General features: G+C 32.7%; 1 protein-coding gene across 1 annotated transcript in view; it reads left to right on the forward strand.

Annotated features, from left to right (window-relative positions):
- LOC131853163 (SH3 and multiple ankyrin repeat domains protein 3) overlaps positions 1-21,061 on the forward strand; it is a 219,184-nt gene that overhangs the window by 110,274 nt on the left and 87,849 nt on the right. Inside the window, exons 3-4 of the mRNA XM_059203987.1 lie at positions 4,584-4,743; positions 6,651-6,668. Of these exons, the coding sequence (XP_059059970.1) occupies positions 4,597-4,743; positions 6,651-6,668 (165 nt within the window). The 5' untranslated portion in view covers positions 4,584-4,596. The remainder of the gene's footprint in view (positions 1-4,583; positions 4,744-6,650; positions 6,669-21,061) is intronic.

Consider the following 21,061-nt stretch of genomic DNA (forward strand, 5'->3'; position numbering starts at 1 on the left):
ATTAACGTAAAGGTACGTTGATATTACGAAATTACATATTAAATAGCAGAAGAAATTTATTGTTACATAGATATATACCCAGGTTGAACAATATACAAAAAAACTGTATTTGTATCATTCAAATGGTGCAAGAATGTAAATAGACTTAATTCGTTGATTAGCTACCACATATACACAAAATTCTCACTTACTCGTTACAATATTAGCCTTTTTTATTAATCTAATATCAATAGACATATCTATTTATATTTTGTGGGCCAAGTAGTATAAATATAACCTCGGCATACATTGAAAACATGGAATTGAAACTCATAAATCCAAATGGGTTTAATTGATAAATTATCAGTCGTACCTATAGCCTAATCTTAATTACTTAATAAGTACCTATATGATTTTTTTACTGCTAACCTTGTGATAAAATGAACATATAAATACGTATTGGATTAATGTTCACCTCGACCAATAAAATCTTCCAAACTGACCGATTTTTTTGAGCGGATCCAATTCTGCTCAGAATTTGAATCCGAAATACTGAGTTCATCCAAGCATCTTTATTTATCTCATACTTCGTTATTTCTCACGCCTAATACGAAAATTATTTGTTAAAAAAAGCATAGTTATAAAAAGCTCGAAAATATAATTATTTCATTTACACTAGAAAATCGAATAAATATGCGACGTAGCTTTGTGTGATGCGATGCTTGTTTTACATCCTAGTGTTTCATTTTGATAGCGAAATGGTACCTTAAGGACTTGTGCTTGATTATATCGATGCCACAAAGGCTAGATTATTATTCCTTTAAATGTTATTATTTAAAAAGTTATCTACGAGTTAAACTACGAGTTTCAGTGAGTTTCAAATGGAAATTGATTGCAATCGCTTTACAAAATCAAGCCCGAGGCATGTTTGTGTAAGTCTTAAGTCTTTTCAATTACGTCTTGTACGTTTTCTATGAATTAATCCACATTTGCATAACGAAACCCAATTAACTAAATCTTGTCAATACCAAACACCATTAATTATTTATCAGTAAGTCACCTGTCATAACAAATAGATATCTATATTCCAACTAATCGAATTAGTTTAGACACGTTTCTTCAAGTAACTGGGGCATCAGTAATTATTATTACGATGTTATTAGAAATACGAACATTTGGGCTCCAGTATGACGTTGCGTCGGCGCATGCGTACACAGGTGTTTACTGTGGTACCTACTTCGTTAGATAACGTTATCTTCGCTGTGTGAGTACGTGATACTCAAGTTTTGTACTTAAGAACGCTTGTTCATTTGTTACAAAAAGATAGGGACGCGTATAGTTGCTGAGACTGTGATCTGTCGGATTTTGACTTGAACTTTTCAATATTTGGGTGCGTTTTTCTTTTTCCTTTCTCTGTATACATAATTTTCGGAATAGCAAAGCAGTCAGGCAAATTTAAATAGTGATAAATATTGTTTTCAAATTAATAATTAAATTTAAATAATAAATAAGAAATTGTTGTATTTAATATTCAATATTTTTTTAGCATTTCATGTTCTACAGAGAAAATGATAGGAAACTTATGGAAGCAGATGATGTTTTTTGAAGTTAATTGAAACTCCTAATATAAATTTGAAACTGTTACCTATATTTTTCTCTGTTACTGTGAGCTCTCTTCACCCAGTACATATTGACTTTGTTGATTTTTTTTAAGCAGGTCTTAACTCTTCTTAATACTGTTTTAGTGTATACATATATAGTGCATATATATATTCAAATACATATTCATATTATGGATATGTTATTATTGTATAATCCAGTAATAAAATATTCGCAAATAAAATTATTTTACTTTTAAATGGCAAAATTTTCAGAAAAAACCAGAATACAATTAACATTAATTCTAATACAATTCAAATTAATTAACTTCATCGAATTCTAATACGTCACAACCTTTATACTAATTCACCCAGGCAAATACTGCAATGCAACTGGTCTATAGATGCTTCTCTGATTGAAATACTATCCTATAAAAGGAGTTTATTTATGCAACCCATTGTATTTATAGGCTATTTTTATGGCCTCGTTCAGAGTTGCGGTCCTTTGTAATGGTTTTATATAACCGTTAAAACGGTAATTAAATTAACACCTAGATACCGTTATGCTAAGGTTTCTAGAATATTCGCTCCTACCTAACTTAATTAGGGAGAAATGATTACTAGTAGTCGCAACCTTTAACCATGTAGCTAGCAACGTAACCTTGTCAGCTCGATTCTACTATGTAGTGTATAGCTTACCTACCATAGAATACCAACCATAATAATATTATTTTATAATAAAAGAGCATTCTATATCCGAGCTCTTTAGTCATTTGTACTCTCACTTCCATCCTTACATAGCGATCCTAGAATCTCCTGATAAATATATTCTCTTCTGGGCCTTCTAAACTGTTGAAATTAAATCTTATTGAATACGCTACTATGAGTCAATTGATCTAACTCCATTCACATGGCATCTTCTATTTGTACCTCGCCGACGGGAAGGGATTTGTTAGTACTGATGACCCCATTACTAGCAATTTACCCTGCCAGTTTGACCTCCACGTGGTTCCCCCTAAAAATCATCATGACATATTCCTGCCAAATTTACCACGATGGGCTAACTGACCTGACCTCATACCCATCCTATCAATCCCCACTGGTGTCGCGCCAGCGTATTCCATAAGCGTAGGCGGATTTACCATACCATAATCATCCTTTAAAAAAACTGAATCTTAAAAAACTCGAAAAGAGATTTATAAAAAGTACATTAAATGTACCACACTTTTTCGCTATTGTGGTATTCAGATATATACATATATTTATATATTTAAAAAGCTGTAGTTACATTCCATGTGACTGCCGAATTCGTAACGTAATCGTAACGGCGTGGTGTACAATTAGACATGCTGCTTTGGGTAAATAAAAACCCGGTAGGTATTCGATGCTGTCCCATCAAATATCGTATTAATTTTGGGAACAAACTTCGATGTATGCCTAAGTTTTCTCTTGTACCCCTTATAATTGTTATACTAATACACTAATTCACACATTTACATTTATTTATTTTATAATACATAACACACTAACAATGAAAATTTCCAGACACGACACCCTAAAAGTAGGAAAATGGGAAATATATGACAAAATCATACTGCATATTTTGCGTCATTCTTAGTTTAAAATTCCCATACAATCGACATTAATTTATCAATACAAAAACAAAATATAGGCTCGTCGTCTATCTATCTTTAAGGATTCGTTTGAACGCAATATCAATAATAAATTCAAACTATGTTTTAATTACCTGACTACAATGGTGCCCCGCCAGCACAGCTCCATCCATCATCTCATCATCTTAAATAATATATACTTATAAGTCAGCTGTCATAAGTTTTACCCGCGTAAAATGTTTACGTATTCAACTCATCCTAATTTAAATTTACAAATTTATTGCATGTTATTTACGTAAGTTTATCTAGGTTATTTATTTTAACAAAACTGATACATGTAAAGTTAGCCCAACATTGTTATACAATGTAGATGCTACTTGATCCTCTTGTACACAGATGTATTCTGTTTACAAATCTGTAACCTGAGGATAGTACGTGACAATACGTAAGTTGCATATAACAGCTAGTAATACGAATACACAAAAGAATTTTCCTTATAAACAACGATGTGTGATCGGCATTGGCGCCATCAGCTATTGAGTAGTGTGTTTCACAGAAATTCAACCGGACCCAGTGAGCCAGCCTTAATCATTACACGTTAGGTAACTAATTAGATTAAATCGGATGTTTTTCATTTTAGTCACACTATAGGTAATATTGCTCATTATACATATTAATTTTAACAATTTATTAGTCATTTTTAACATTATAAAGAAACTGATCACAACAAAATTATCATTATAATCTTATCGTTTCGTCATAAATAATAACAAAGTTACAAAGTTCTCTATATTGAGTATACTTCGAGTTATAAATCAATCAATCAAACAAAAATCATTTATTTGTGTACGATATTTTAGCCGTTAATGAACATCAAGTTTTATGTATTAATATTTTTTTCCATACTGTCCAGTTCACTATTAACATTACATTGAGAAGAACTAGAAAAAAGTCGACTGAATTTCTTATTAAGGAATATTTTGGTTTCATATAATTTTTATTATTATTCTTGTATATGTACTGTTATTACAAAATAATTGTCCGAAAGAATAAACCCTACACTCTATTATCCTTCGTTGACAAATACCTATTACGGCTTTACCTACTGTGATTTCACCTTTAAAACAAGCGTAGTTCAAATGGGGATCGAAATTACGACGGCCTGAGCCGAGGTTCGAATCCCTAACGGCGAGCTCAGACTAATGTAGTATCGATCAGGAGTTGGCCTTCAGCCACTCCATAAGTCCTTCCACAGGATTTGGGGTGCCATCTGCACTCGCATATCGTCCGGTGAAGCTGTAAAGGCTAGCTACAGCCAACAGCATTAGAGTAGTCCGAAAAGAAAAGTTTTTATACTTATATATTTTCTATATATTTATATATTTGTTTACAGATGGCGTAGCGTAATGGAGGGGGAGTGCTCAGAGGGCGCGGAGGGGTGGCTGTTAGTGCGCGTGCACGTTCCAGAACTTAACGTGCAAAAGAGCCTCCAGTTTCCGAGGGACCAGCTCGTTTGGGACGTCAAGCAGCAGTGCCTTGCCGCCTTACCTAAGGTGCGTCTTCAAATCAAATTCTAATACATACATTTAATGGACATATATACATTGGAAGAGATGGAAGTTTATGATTGTTGAATGAACTTTGCAAATCAGGGACCTTTGTCATTACGACTAATCCTGACTTTGGGTTCGAGGAGTTTTATCATAGTTTTTACACAAAAGTGGAATAAGGAGACAATTTAAATTATTTTGGTATTTAACAAGGGAAATCATTTTATTTTAATTACTTACGATGATTTATCTATTCATTACAAATTTTAATAATCGGATAATTTTATTTTTTTTCTGTAAAATGTAACTATCTAACAAAATTTCATATTGCATTTTATACAAGTATGTACTCAAGTAAGACAATGTTTACTTGATAAAACCAATTCGATTTGATTAGAAATTTATTGATGGGGTCCCTAAACGGGATTAGAGTTGATGATAGACGTTTTTACACATAATATAGTGGAAAGTTACACATAATACAATTTCACAAATAGGTTTAAGTAATATAGACTACATATATTTATAAAATTACATATATTAAGAAATTCGCGGATAATATTGATGAAACTGACTATTAATTACCTGAAGAAACAAAGTTCAAAACTGAAAATTAAAATTGAACACATCATATAAATAGCACACGTCACGTGATCGTGTGAAAACTTCAAAATTTATCAGATTTCCACTTTACCTTCTTACTATAAGTGTTTCACATACACGAATAGTAACCGTGACTTTCAAGTTACTATTTTATTCACCACTAAACCTGTATAAGTACATTTTAAATTTATTGTGTAATGTTAAAATTATATTCATGTATGTATTTATATTTGTGTATGGGTATAATAAAAAGTACACGCATATTGTACATAAAATATTACATTAACATCATATTAAATATTTATTTGCATTAGAGCAACTACACACGTGGGATGTAGTGGGCGGGACAGGCCGGCGATACTCGTAAATTGCAATAAACGAAACAATAAAACATCGTCGATACATTCCTGCCGCAATAAATATGTCTCTTTCGCAATGTCCCCGCAGAATTACGGAAATATTAAAACTATTTTTAATATCTATTCATAGTATCATGTTCAAATCGTTTGTATTTTTTACCACTTTATACATTTTTGCGGATTTAAACAGGAATGCGGCTTAATTTCCCACATTTAGAAACTTAGTTATCTAACTTTAGTGGGCTAATTAAGTCTATCATCGTGTTGCGATAATGAATAAAGTTTTAATTGACTCATACAAATTCTGTGTATTTAGGTTATCACCTTTATTTGACATTAACGGTGTTTTCAATTGCATATGTAAGCTAAAATTTATTGTTTTCGTTGATAGAAAAAGTACTTTACTCACTATTTTTCTTGGTCTGAGTGCAATCTAACTAGATCTCGGAAAAATCACCGCTCAACGGACCAACACACTCGACAATACAAACCAGTTTTCACATACCGTTACATGGAAGTAATTTCTTAAACGTACAGACTTCGGTCACGCGAATCGAAAGATACACGCCGCTTGACATTTGCATTCCGATACGTTGTCCGACAGAATTGGCGCGAAAACAATCCACACCGGGCGTGACGTTCGAAAATTAAAAAAGTCAATTATTTTTTTTGGAACTTGTTCTTTCGTTCAGGGAAAAGGCAAAGGCATAATATGATGTAGGCATACAGCCACATTTGTAACTAATGATAAATGTCTATGGTATAAGGTTATTCTTTTTAATACATTTTATATTAACTTCCCTTTGTAGTGTTTCTTAATTATACTAACAGATATTTAACTCATATCTATTTAATTAATATATGATAATTAATTAATTCTTTTTCTTTTTATTAATATATTATGTATTGTATATTGTTTTCGGTGGTGACTTCGGCGCCAAACCACAGGTGGCCACTTGGTACAGGGTACGTGATAATTTTAATGCAACCTTGTATAACATGCAACCCCTGTATAACGGTGTTTCACGTGTTATGAAACTGCATGTATCAAGCACCGATTCAAACGTATCGGTGCATATATAACTCGCAAATTTATGTATACCTATTGCATGATAATTATAATGTTTAATATTTAATACAATGCATGACAAATCCCTATTTAAACACTACGTGTAAAATTCAAATAGTTTCATTTCAAAATAGACGTGTTTAATTTTATAGTTCTACATAGTTATACGGAGTGTAATTTATTTAATCCAAAACCAACGATATGACTAGTTGGCCATATTGATCCTTTTTCCCCAAATTATTTTGTCTATAGATTGATGCTGTTTTTTTTAATACTCGTAATATATGCATTTTATAACGTATTGTGTAAATATCATACTGAATAAAAACCTGATTAATTCTACGTCGATAAAAAGGCACTTGTTTTTTATTATTTGTACAGTGAAGGTATGGGTAATTCGTTTAATTGTATAATGTGTTCATTAAAAAATAACAAGCGTACATCAAGTTGAAGACAACCTTATTTTTTTATTTGCCACTAAATTCCTACAGTCCATTAATTGTGTTGCCAGTAAAAACAATTATTTAAAAATGTTGTTCATGATTGTCTTTCTATAGATGTTTATTCCACTTATCTTAGTTCATTATTTATCCTTCTACTATAACAGATGTATATGTAATACCTACTTAAACATTAGACAAGTGTCACATAGAATTAAATAATGAGAAATATTTTTAAACAACCTTATTCTTTTTTAATTCAAGGAAAGTGATAGATATTATTTTTGCCTAAGTAAAAAGAAATGGTTTTGATAAACGCTCACACTATATAAGCATTTATATTTCCATATATATGTATTTAACTGCTATATATACATATATGTATGTATTTAAATCTGAAAATTATTATTTTCAACCAAATACAAAAGCTCCTTTAACTAATTTCACTTTTAATATTACGTCTTATCTACCTAAAAAAATATTACAATATTTAGATTGCTCTTATTATAATGAATACTCAAGTATTCACTATGTTAATAGACATCATTTTAGAACATTAAAGAAATCTGTTGGCATTTTATATGGACGTAACAACCTCGTGAAATTTCCGAGTAACTTTGTAAGTCCTGTCTTATTTATTTCTACTGCCAAACAGGTTACTGTAACTTATGTTTCAGTTAAAAGGTGACACCCTGGTGTTTCAGCGTCCATAGGCTACAGTAACCTTTTACCATCAGATAGGCTCGACCGTATTGTTAGCCACCATCGTAGCATAAAAAAAAGGTACGGTAGTGAAATAGAGAACGCATTTATGACAGTCCTTCGGAATAATAACACATGACCATTCTGACCTATCTGTCTTAGACATAGTAATAATATATTTTTATATATTTGTACAAATTAATTCATAAAACTCTATTTTCAATGAGGTAACTATAAAGAATTTTCATTTCGCATGATGCTATGATATTCGTGGTACTACTGTTACATATATATATATATATATATAGGAGTATCACTACAGACGAGTCAGCTTGTTTGTCATTCCAATTAAAAAAAAATCGCCTCGTGCATCCTGATATTAAAATCCATACCTGTAACGGAAACCCACAACAGCGGCCTACTTTTCTACAATACATATTCCCCTGGACACTAACGGAGCACTTCTTTGTTGTTCTTTCGACAAAACTCCGTCACATTTCGGCGCATTGTATACCCTACTTTACCGGGACACTTGAAAAGATTGGAAAAAGACATGCGATATTTCTGGGCGAGGTGCCTATTAGAATGTGTCGCAAAATAGACTCAGAAGCCGGCAACAAGGTTATAATATTATGATCGATGTGTGATATATAATCAATATATGTATATTATATCATTGTCCTCGAAGTAGCATATGCTAACCCAATTTAGGAAGTCTTGAGTTCAAAACTGGCCGACACAAAAAAACTATCGACGTCAAATTACATTTCTGACTACTCGGTTTAATTCTAATTTAATAAAGTCTCATTGAAACATCGAAGAAAAACGGGAAAATCCAAAAGGTAAGCTCGCCTAATCTGGCCGCACAAAAAAAATTACTAAAATCTAATGGAAACCTCGAAGAAAAACTACTAAGTAGAACGGTAAATTACATACAAACTAATTATATCATTTTTGTGCCGCATTATTACACAGGAGTCTCTCTCTCTCTCTGCCTAGCCTTTTCCCATTTCAATTGTCGTCGGCTCTCCCAGACCAGACATTCGCCAGGCACACCTGGCCTGGGTCGTAGAGTCGTTTATTTCGGATTTCTTTAGCTTGTCACTGATAATAGACTATTAAGTTAGTAGAGGTCTTCCTCATCTCTGGACCGGTATTAGGGGTCAATTATTGTATTATAGTTTACCTGTGGTCATAGTTATATTAGTCCTATCCAGTATATATTAATATATCTCTAACCGACTAAAAATATTACTATCTTTGCCATAATGTAATGTAAGTTAGACTCCATTTTCCGCAATCAGTCTCTCATCTAGGCCGTTGTTCGTGTAGAGCCGAGACTACTAAAGTAGCCAGCCAAGCTCTTCCCAAAAACGCAGAAGTCTCCTGGTGTCTTCACAGGTTTCACGGAGCGACCTCACCGTTCCGAGGATTTGTTTTCGTTGTGTGGCCACTGCTACGATTCTCTCCAGGATTACGTGGCCAGCCGTTTCTTTGCCTTCAAAGCAGCACCGACAAAGAGGACTGTCTGTAGCCATCTTTGCCGTAATCGTACTACAAATTATTTGACCACTAATGGCTTCTTTCATAATGCACGTAGTCAATTTCTGTACAACCAAGTTGCATCTATCTAAAGTTTATCGAGTTAGCTAATTATAACGGTTGCTCGGACGGTCATTAGACCACCGAACAAGATAATATCTAAGATCGTAGCCGCGACGATGTGACATGATTAAATCCGTGGAGTTATGTGCAGGATATCCGCTTACATTCAATTATTTAAGAGTAGGCCATTCATTATTGAAACGAAATAGTTTTGTTTAATACTAGTATTACCCCGCGGCGTTGTACGTTTATGCTAGTTTAGCTAAAGCGTTCACCAGTCTTTGTTACACGCTGATTATCTAGCTTTGTATAGGTGAATGACTTTTTAAATTAGATCTAGTATTTTTTTATATTAATCTAGCTTACATATATGCGTAAGAAATCAAAAAAATATCTAGTATTTTCTGAGTTTATGCGGATCCCCAATATTTTTTTCAATATTTAGTCGCTTAACTGATATATAGATAATGTAGTATTCTAATGGTAAAATAAAATTCAAATTACTCCAGTAGTTTTGGAGCCTATACGAAAAGAAAATTGGTTTTTAGTTTGAATGTGTTGAACATACAAACTAAAAACCAATTTTCTTTTCGTTATAATATTAGTATAAATTCCTATTATTACTTAAAACAGTATACGTAGCATTATAATATTTTAAAGGCAGTAAAACTGTTTATAAAAGGCTAGAAGGCAACGATGCCCAAAACTCATTTAGGCGCGGGTCTAGTTGCCCTTTTTCAAATAAGTAAATAAAACCTCATTAAAGTCCCACTGCCTTGTGCGGGTTCCGTCCAATAAGGACGAGTTTAAGCTAATATAGCCTACTGATAAAATTTAAAATTCAAAAATAATTTATCATATAGGACATTTTAACCGCTTATGAATATATTTTTTTTATTATATAAAATTTTCCCTACCATCCAGTTCAGTATACAGATTCAATTGAGAAGAACTGACAAGAAACTGAATTGAATTTCTTTTTATTTTTTTTAAAGCCAGGTTATTTACACTGTTTAATTATATAGGTGTCTTTGTCTAACATAGAATAACAAATAATGTTTTTTTTATTTAAAGCATCTAAATAAATTAATATAAAATTACTAAGTTAAGTAAGCATTGCTGTTTTGTATTTTGTTCACCTAGAAGACTCTGTGACGTTCTTAAGAGAAAGAGAAGTCTTTATCATACATATAGATAAAATGTGCAAGAACCTTATATAGGAATCTCTTTCTGCGCTTACATAGGACAGAAATAGGCATGCAAAGCAGAATCAATTATTTAAATCCCAGTCTGAGAAGTCTATACTTTATATGCAGTTTACAGTACACATTCAGTGACCTCTCGATTATAACCACGTACCAAGGCTAGCCAGACCAGGCAAGGTGGAGTCGCTATCAAAACGCCCAATTATGACTCAAATCGGGCTGAAAAAATGCGCTCTCTGAGAAATAAAAAGCTTTACGAGCGGTTACATAGCTTACGTTCGTTATTATACCAAACGTGGGTGAGTAAAACCTGTTCGTTGACACTAGTTATGGACTTTAATTGCTAACTATGTATGTATTGCTAATTCATAGAAGTTATTTTATTTATTTATGAAACCGATCCGATTTCGTCATATCCCACAGTAATCTTGGTTACTCTAAATATCAGCGTCTAGATCTAGGCAATAATTATCAACTCAGACATTCGACTTACGATTAGCTAAAATAAAAATAACAATTTGGCATTAGAACATTTAATATGAGTATCTAAACTAATCTATAGTAAACTAACTGTACATGCGGTTTCACCTACATGAAAGTAGCCTATATGTTATTCTGATGTATAAGCTATATGACTGTAAAGTTTCATCAAAATCCGTTCATCCATCTATCCATCCATACTCATAAACTATTGCGTTTCTAACATTAGTAAGATTATGATAGATCTGATATCGGGTACATTTTATGCAAGAAGTTAAGAATCTCTGTAACCATTACATGTGTAAGATAAGTACGATAAAGTTGACTAAAAAAATAATAATGATAACATAAAAAAACAGTTGAGTTTCTTACCAGTTCTTCTCAACTGGAGTAGCTACCCCAACTGTCCCGTAGGGATAGTGATAAAAATATGAAGTAGGCAAGAAGTCGGAAGGTCATGTGTTAATAAATAATATTGAGTTTTATTTTTAGTTGTGGAAGTGGATGAAGCATGAATTATATAGAATCATATGTTCTTCAGTACGATATCTTTCAAGTACGCCTAGATCTCCATATATCTGGAAAGATGTGACATGTTTTGGCGGTATTCGTTTTACGAGAGGCTCATTATTTAATGGAGACATTTCGATGTCCTTAAACCATATAAGTATCAGCGACGCACACACGTGGCCCCGACAACCGTATCCATATATGGAAATTTGTATTTATGTAACCTTTTCAATATTTCACTCGATAAACCAGTCTAGAATACTGGCCTACCTGCAAAGAATGTAATATAAGAACTGCGACTAAGTATACAATATATTCAGGACGCCTGGTAGGCTACTGTGCTTGCAGCAGCAGTGAACACGTAATTATTCTTAAAAATATAGTAAAAAATTTACAATAATTTTCAGTCTCTATTATTGATTTATGTAAATAATTGCTAATAGTCTGTTTAATTATATATTTTTCTAACAAACCGCACGGCTTCGCACGGATGCATTACAAATCTTTTAATTTCTCGGCTTGTTCTATAACACGCATGTATTATATATATAAACTTTCCTCTTGAATCACTCTATCTATTGCTGAAATGCGTAATGTAATAGATATAAGGGAACACACCGCGGCGGCGACTTTGTTTTAATCTATAATGATTTATGTATTTCTATTGTAGTTTATAAATATAATTAGACATTTTATTTATGTATTCCTTTAGTATTTGTACGTTATCTATTTCTATGTGTACAGTACGCCACTTATCTTTCCTTTACTCAAAGCTTCGATTTCCCAGGTTGACTGTAAAAGATTGCTTCAAGCTTACATAAATAAATAAGCTATAAGGCCAACTTCTTTTAGCATATTTATATAACTTTCATTTTTGGAAATATCTGTGCATAATAAAGAGTTATATTATGATTTGTATCGGGCTGGGTGTTTTTATGTATATAATGTTTTTATTCATAAAAATATGTATCTATTTATATCAGTTGTCTATTATCCTTAACACAAGCTCTGCTTAGCTTGAGACTAGTTAGCACTATGTGGATTGTCCTGAGATATGATTATTAGTGAAAATTATACAGAGTTGTAATTATATAGCGTGGAATCAAACCTGCGACCATCGGAAGCAAACCAATGTGCTAAACTGCTAGGCAACCCAAGCCGAATTATACATATCTTCATAGACAAACATTGGAATAGGACAAATTAACCTGACAAAAACATGAATTCATATAATTTGCGGAATTCTATATACATATTATATTCCAAATATGTTTACCTTGAATCTTGATCAATATATAATTTTAAATGTTCATTATGATAGACGGGTCATCAACCTTCCAATATTTATTGCCGTTTTATATTTAACAGTGTTGATACGTGTCCCACGCTATTTATTACTACCCACCTTTAATATACTGCCAGATAACTTGTTCCCCATTACATATATCTAGTATGAAAAAAACACATAAATCTAAATCAAAAGACAATATTAATAAACGCTTATTATACAGTATTATGCAGACCGCTTTGGTGGTCTAGCGCTTTAGCACACCACTTTACTTCCGATGATCGCGGCTTCGATTCCTTGCACGTTGCAAACATTTGTATTCATGAGTATCATTGTTTGTATCGGTCTAGGTGTTTTTAATGTATTTTTTATAGTTTATAATGGAATGAGCGCCCGCCTGCGCTAACGGTTTACGCTGGAGGGGCACCAGTGGAGTGGATGATAAGATGAACATGAGATCAGGTCAGTTAGCCCCTATATAAATTCACCAGCAATTTATCATGATGGTTTCCAGGGGCACCGCGCAGAGGTCAACCTGACATGGACCTTTAATAATCCCTTCCTCCTTCAATGTATATATTTACATCTAGTACTTACATCAGTTGGCTAGTACCCACAACACAAGCTCTGCGGGGGAAGGGCATTGTTAGTAATGTGGACTCATGACCCCATTACTAGCAATGTACCATATTAGGTTGACCTCCACGCGGTTCCCCCTGGATACCATCGTAATAAATTCCTGGTAAATTTATCACAATGGACTAACTGACCTGACCTCATGTTCATTTTATCATCCTCCACTGGTGCCCCGCCAGCGTAAACCATTAGCGCAGGCGGGTGCACCATTCCATTGTCATACCTTAAAAAAACACAAGCTCTGCTTAGCTCTGACTAGATAGCGCTGTGTGAATTGTCCTAGGTTATTATTATTAAAAAAGAATTCAATCTAGTGTCGAGACTTGCTGGTGTTAGACTTAATGAAGTGACTATTTGCACACAATAGCCGTTCGTTATATACATTTTTACTAACAAGAATGCCTGCGCAGTTTAACAAGATGTTAACTAGTTGTTATTCGCAACTTTGTCACACTGAATTCTTAACAAATAATAGCGCCATTAAACTTTTGACGATATGAGAAATTCAACTGCATTTGTTGAATTGTGTGTCTGTGAATATTTAATAAAAGTAGTTGCTTGTACTGTAGAAACAGAAAAATTGATAAGAGAAAAACTTTTGCAATTATAATGTTAGAACGCATCAAAAGATATCAAATATTTGACGCTTAATGTGTGTAAGGTGTTTTATTATCCCCTAGATGAATTTGAAGCTCTATCCACGATATATCTCATTGCCTTGCTTTTATCCCATTATTTAGGGTCGACGCAGTATGTCTTCTTCTTCCACTGATCCCTATCAGCCGTCATATCTAAGCTTACTTTCCTTTTATACATATCATCTTTAACACAATCCACCCATTTTTTATTTGGTCGTCATCTCCATTTCCATCTATCCATCATATCAAATACTTTCTTTAAGACATGGTCCCTGAAAGTAGAGATAGATCTGCAATCAACAGTACTAAGTTATATGCAAACAGGAACTTAATTTTTTTAATTCTTGCTGTATATTTAATGTCTAAAGACTATGAACAAGAACCTCATTTTGTTCATAATGTACAAAGATTCACCTGACTGTAATGTCCATTTGGAATTATCAGAGTTTGAAGCAACTCCGAGGGATTAATGAACAATTCCGTGATGAAAACCTATTTGTCTATAAATAACGATTTTGTTGTTAATTATATTAGCTAGTGTAAGTAATTTTTAAGATGGTGAAATGCATGAGATACTGCTCGTATATAGTAGTAGGCAAAACTGCAAATATTTTGCATAGTAGTATAGTATTTCGTACATTACTATCCCACTGTCACTAACACACACCAATATAAAGCAAATAATAAAATAATTATTCTACAAATTAAATAAATACAGTATAAAATAACTCATCAACCCAATTCATGCAGTTTCTAATAATAACAATGTTGGGGTGAACGAAATTCACAAAACAAACACCCTTGAGCCAGACATTATCGGGGCAAAGTTAAAACGGTCGTATTTTACAAATTCTCGGTCGTAAACCTCACTTTGGTAAGGTTATCTGGTAATAAGGCATTCCCACTTATCCCTTTCAACGTGCTAGAAGGTAATCGAATTAATTTTATTGGGTGTCGGCTTAGACTAATAAACAACGCCAGTCTAGTGCGCTAGAGGGACAGGCTTAAACGCAAGAGTTGGTACAACGACTTGCTGCTATAAAGCTTTGTCTGCTCGTCCTTTTTGTTTATTTTAGACATAAATATTAACTTCGAATAATAAAAAGAATATTTAATTACGAATATACTTGTCCAAAGATTAGAAAGACTAAATGGAGATCTCTATAAATTTTTAGTACTGATTTTAACCCCCAATACTTGTAGATAACATTTCTTCCAATGGACCTGATTAAGTATAAAGCCCAAAAATATAATTTATAAACGACATTGGAATAGTGTACTCACCTGCGCTAGCAGTATACGCACTTTCGAGTACGATAGGATGATCATGAAGTTACGATATTAAAATTAACGACGATTAAGTCCAGAAGGCACCGCGAGGAGGTCAATCTGACCTGGTACATTACTAACAATAAGTCCACATAATAGGCATAAATGGTATAAACTAATCCACTGAATACTAACGGTTGCCAACATTAATTAAAACCACACAGTATTGAAATAAATACAGCTAGTAATTTAGTTAATGAACAGAAAGTAGGAAACGTATTACATGTCCTTCCAAGTGTGAGTATTAATGTGTCTCCTTACAATTAGTTTGATAAGGGTGAGGTGACACTACAAATTCAGATAACCATTTTTGTACCTTACACGGATATTCCATAAGAGCTACATTCCTTTGGTTAGCTTTCAGAATAATCAATCTTCCTTCGCTCTCTGATTCAATTTAAGACTAAATAGTCGACAAACGTAAAGAGAGAAAATGCTTTTTACTCTATCATAATTGCATGTACAAAGAAATTTGTTACAAGCAATTTTATTTCTCTATATTCCATAGTTATTGGATAGTGATTCTGTCTGGTAATTATTTGTAGTATTAATAATAGGATCAAATAAATCACATTCAGGGTCATTGTAATCCTAGAAAATATTATTAGATGCGATCATTTAATATTTTGCATAGCTTTTCTTCATATTTGAACATGTTACAGTCATAAACACAAACTTGTTTATCAAAAACTTAAGTTCAATCGATTATATATTCAACAATATAATTTTATGAACTAAAAGGCCAACACAAATGATTTTACATTTATTCACATACAAAGATCTATCTTCATTGAATTGTATTAAATAACCGACGCAAACTAAACACCTTTTAACAATTTCAATTTGCCAATGAGAAATTAAGTGTAGGTTATACGATACAAGGTCCGTCGCTCGCGGCAACTGCACATTCTGACAGCCTGTTTATTTTCCGAGTATTCCTCTGCTCAAGTGCAAAATAGATTCAGTTCTGCCACATAGTCAAAGGAAATACCTGAACGGTCGTTCCCCGGGAGCCATTTGGAATTCTTCACGGAACATTGATAAGTAATGTGAAAGACATTCAGCGTATCGATAGTACACTATTAAGGCCTATTACTGGCGCCCTCTTCAATTTTCTAGATGTATTCGTTCAAGTTATGTGCATAAAATATCAACTTATATTTTATTTGGATGTCGTCAGTCCTGTTTAATGTATTTCTATATATGACGAGCGATAACAAGATGCTTTCCCATTATGGCAACACGATGTAACTTGATATTTAGATCTATACAATCGAAAAGTTCGTTCTTTAATACACCTCGAATAGAGTGTTTGGTCTGTTAAATTAAATTTATTCTTGATACCTTTTATATAACTCTTTAATATAAAAGCAACATAAGAATCAGTTAGATCCAACAATGTTCTCATCAACAAAACAAAAGTAGTTTTGTACTAAATTGACAGCTAAAATGAACATACAGAATATAATAGATAAGTGTAGCAAATTTTCTTGTTATGACTTTTTTACCATTTGGAACTCTACAAACGATTTCATCTTTAACGATGCAATACTGAACCGGTAGCAAATTATATTCACATATCTTCTGGTCATCACACTGACATTTCAATTAAACTTCATAAGGATAAGGATAAACTAGAACAACTGTAGAACAAGTCTCGCTGAACACTGCAGCTAGTAACACTAACGACTGACGAGATTAAATCACACACCGATTGTCTTACAACACAGCTAGAAATATTAGAATAAATTGCTCTTAGACGGAAGCAACAAATTTTCTAACATATTTTGTTAGAACCTTCATTAGATTATTTGTCACATTTTAATGAGTCATTAAGTAATTGAAATGTAATAGAGGTTTACACGTTACTAAATTACTGTTGATGATATTAATGTAGTAAAAGTAGTTTCATAATGTGAAGCAGTGCCTATAAATGTACCACAGGGACACGTCATTAACTTCCGCTTGATTTGTTTTGTATGAAGCGTAATTGCAATACTTTTAACATTGTTACGAATTTTTGAAACTTTAAAAATAATTAATCTAATTCTTGGTATGAAGATGAAGTCGACACAAGTTCAGTTTGCAATATACGCAAACTTTCATTTCAATCTATGTACATGAGAAGATTCAATAAGCTAAAAGTCACATTACCGTCATTAGATATTAACGTGAAAACTGGATGCAACCGCATAATTAATTATGTTGTTAGGATTAAAGCGACATAGAGATACTTGCCCTTGTACAAAAGTGCAATAAATCGATAAAGCCCAAGTGACTGCTAGCTGTATTTTCATAATGAGGATGAAGTGAAAGACAACTCGTATAATTTGCATGTAATGACTGCTTCTTGACCGGTACAGCTGTATTGCTCTTGCATAAATTGATAAAGCTGCTACTTGACGGCAGATATACCTGCCACTTAGACTTTTGTGTTGAAGTGGCATTTATTCATCATTATCTTATCTTTGTAACTTTCATTATTATAATTCAATTTACAAAACTATGAATTCACCAGAGTAATAAAGTAATTAAATCATAACAAACAATGTCATTGTCTCATTATAATATAAATTAAGAATTAAGGATTTACATAACGGGTCACTAAAGGTATTGTTAGTAGGGGCAGTATTTATACTCTGATTATTGCGTACAAAAGTATATTGTATTAAAAGATATACACGGGCATAAGTAAATATAATGCAGTAGAACAATTAACAATTAAGAACACAACAAATCTATATTTTTTTTCCCGCGCAAACATAATGCGCCACAGATACACAATGTTGCAGTAGAATGACAAGAGCGTCATAGCTGTATACGATATTAATACTGAATACGAGTAATAGCAGGTATTGTTAATATATTATTAATCACCGTATTTTTGTCTGTACATAGTGAAATTATTTCACTATGCACTGAATATGTATGTGAATATAAAGTTTTGTAAACTATATTCATCGTTAATTATTTAAAAAGATGTATGCTTATTATAGAATAAATATCTAAAAGACGTTTGGAGAGCTAAATATTGAATAGATTATTTTCTAAGTGCATAAATACAAATAGAAGAACAAGGCAATTCGTCATTAAATATTACGGCCATCGCATATTCATAACGTTGATTGCCTCGAATCCAAGCAAGTCGGCTGTTATCAAATGCAAATAGACTTGTTGTAGGAGTTCGGAACTAGGCAGTGGTCTGGGTTTAGTGGATAACATGGCGGTTTTGTCGCCATCTGAACATTTCGTATTGTATTATAGATTTCGAAACTTCAAACCGATTTATTTAAACGGCTTTTATGTTCCGTTTTATATATTTTTTAAATATACAATAATGACGGTTGTTTAACTGTCTGCTAAAATCATGTAATTATATATTTGCATAACAGCATATATTTACTACAAATTTCGTAAAAAATATAAGTAACACTATGTAAAAGACGATATGACAAGAATGGGGATAGGAATAACGAGATAACTGCGAACAGGGATGAATGGAACCGAAAAACGTAACGCCGACTCCTAATGAGTGGGATAAGTAAAAAGCTAATGATGTTGAAGATAATGATAAGCCAAATTTCATTGTTTTTCGAACACATGGTTATTCGGAGAATGATGATTCGGAGTCGCGGGTAAAAGTAGTGTGATGTTGTCGATAAGCATTGACACAAATAGTAGCTTTATGATTACTTAATGTTATACATAAAATATAATATTTTCTAAATTTATTTTATCACGTAATAATAAATCGTGACGGCATTCAGAATTGTCATTTAAAATTTTGACGTTATGGTAACGATTAACTTACTCTACTTTCCTTTCAACTGTCCCGTTCAAGTCACGACCATTTCTATTCAGTTTATAAGTTTATTATAACTCATCTAAAATGATACTGTACAGGTGCGAAAAAATGTTTTTATCTGAATTACTTTTCAAATGATGTAACTTTACGCAAACTATTCAGATGCACTGTATCGGGTGATTATGCAGGTAGCACGAGAATCTAAGCGAGAGTGAACGTTCATATGTTTCACATCTAGTCACTAACAAAGATGTTGCATGTACTAATAAGTAGTTGTCGATATATATTGCTCCAAGCATATTTACATGGCTCACGACATATTGAACCCATATCAACAAAGTAACTGTAAATACGAAATCATATTTCCCGAGATCTTTCAGTTCACTGAAGAGTAAATTGATATCTGTATTAGATATTTATTGAATGCATTTGTTATCTATATTCAATCTATATGGAATGAAATAAGTGCTCTATATAAGTAGGTACTTATATATTTCACTTATCTCTATAGTATGTATTGATAAATATCAGATTTCATCGTAACAACCCTTCACTACTGTGCAAGAGTTCGCTTAAGACGAGAATTTAGACTACTATTGCCTCATAGCCCAAGTGATAAGTATGGGATATATATTTGCCATTTACGCTGTTAGCCCAGCTTAAATGGCAATCATGGGAATGCGTGTGTTACGCATATCAAAAATAACAACTATAAAAACTCAAAATAACCTCACTTCTTACGAATTCATCTGATCATCTCTCACCAGCGTATACTGTTACATCAAACAGGACCACTTTTTTAAATATCGTCCATAAAAAAAATATTTCTTTGAATGATATTCAAATGATCTTGATCTAATTACGATGGCCAGAGCATAAGTCAGACTCATACCATCAGACTCTCCATCATTCGTCATTCGTCAGGCAAAAGCTGAGTCCCTCCATTAGTCCTTCCTGGTGTTTGAAGTGCCTTCTACACATACCATATTTATGAATTGGGCAAACATTAGAATAAATCGAAAAATAAATAGTAACATATACTATAATACGAAGAAATATCAACTATATGCCAACGTTATAATGATGCCTACATTTATATCTTCTTGAACAGTCACAGATTGAGTCGTAATTCTTATTTGATTTGAACATAGTGCAAGCTCCGTTAGTGCAAACATAGCGGAATATAGAACCACTAGGAATGTTAAGTTTTTATTTGTTCGCCACCTCGAGATGTTGAAACGTGTTACATTGTTACAGACATCGGTGGAAGTTCACGGAGTTTTTAAACCTCAGCATTCTTTAATAATAATGCTAATCTTACTTCATATCTTGCGACTATATTATACTATACAAACGGGCTTTATGTCAATCTTTTGAAAATATTTGCCATAGACCATATCATAATCCTGACTGGTAAATGTTGTAGATACGATTATGAAGTTTATTTGTTACAATTATTAAAATTGTCATATACGTAACCAGTAGGTCAGTCATGGTCAGGTGGATTAAATCGCAAAGTACAGTTAATTTTTTTAATTTTCTATTTATGGTTTAACAGAAATTGCAACTTTATGATTATATAATGTTATTTATATATAAAAACTAATGCGAGAAGTAAATTTATAATTTACCAAGATAACGTTATTTATAAG

The sequence above is a fragment of the Achroia grisella genome, unplaced genomic scaffold (assembly GCF_030625045.1).
Source record: "Achroia grisella isolate CSIRO2021 unplaced genomic scaffold, CSIRO_AGI_Agris_v1 utg900, whole genome shotgun sequence".
Lineage (NCBI taxonomy): Eukaryota > Metazoa > Arthropoda > Insecta > Lepidoptera > Pyralidae > Achroia > Achroia grisella.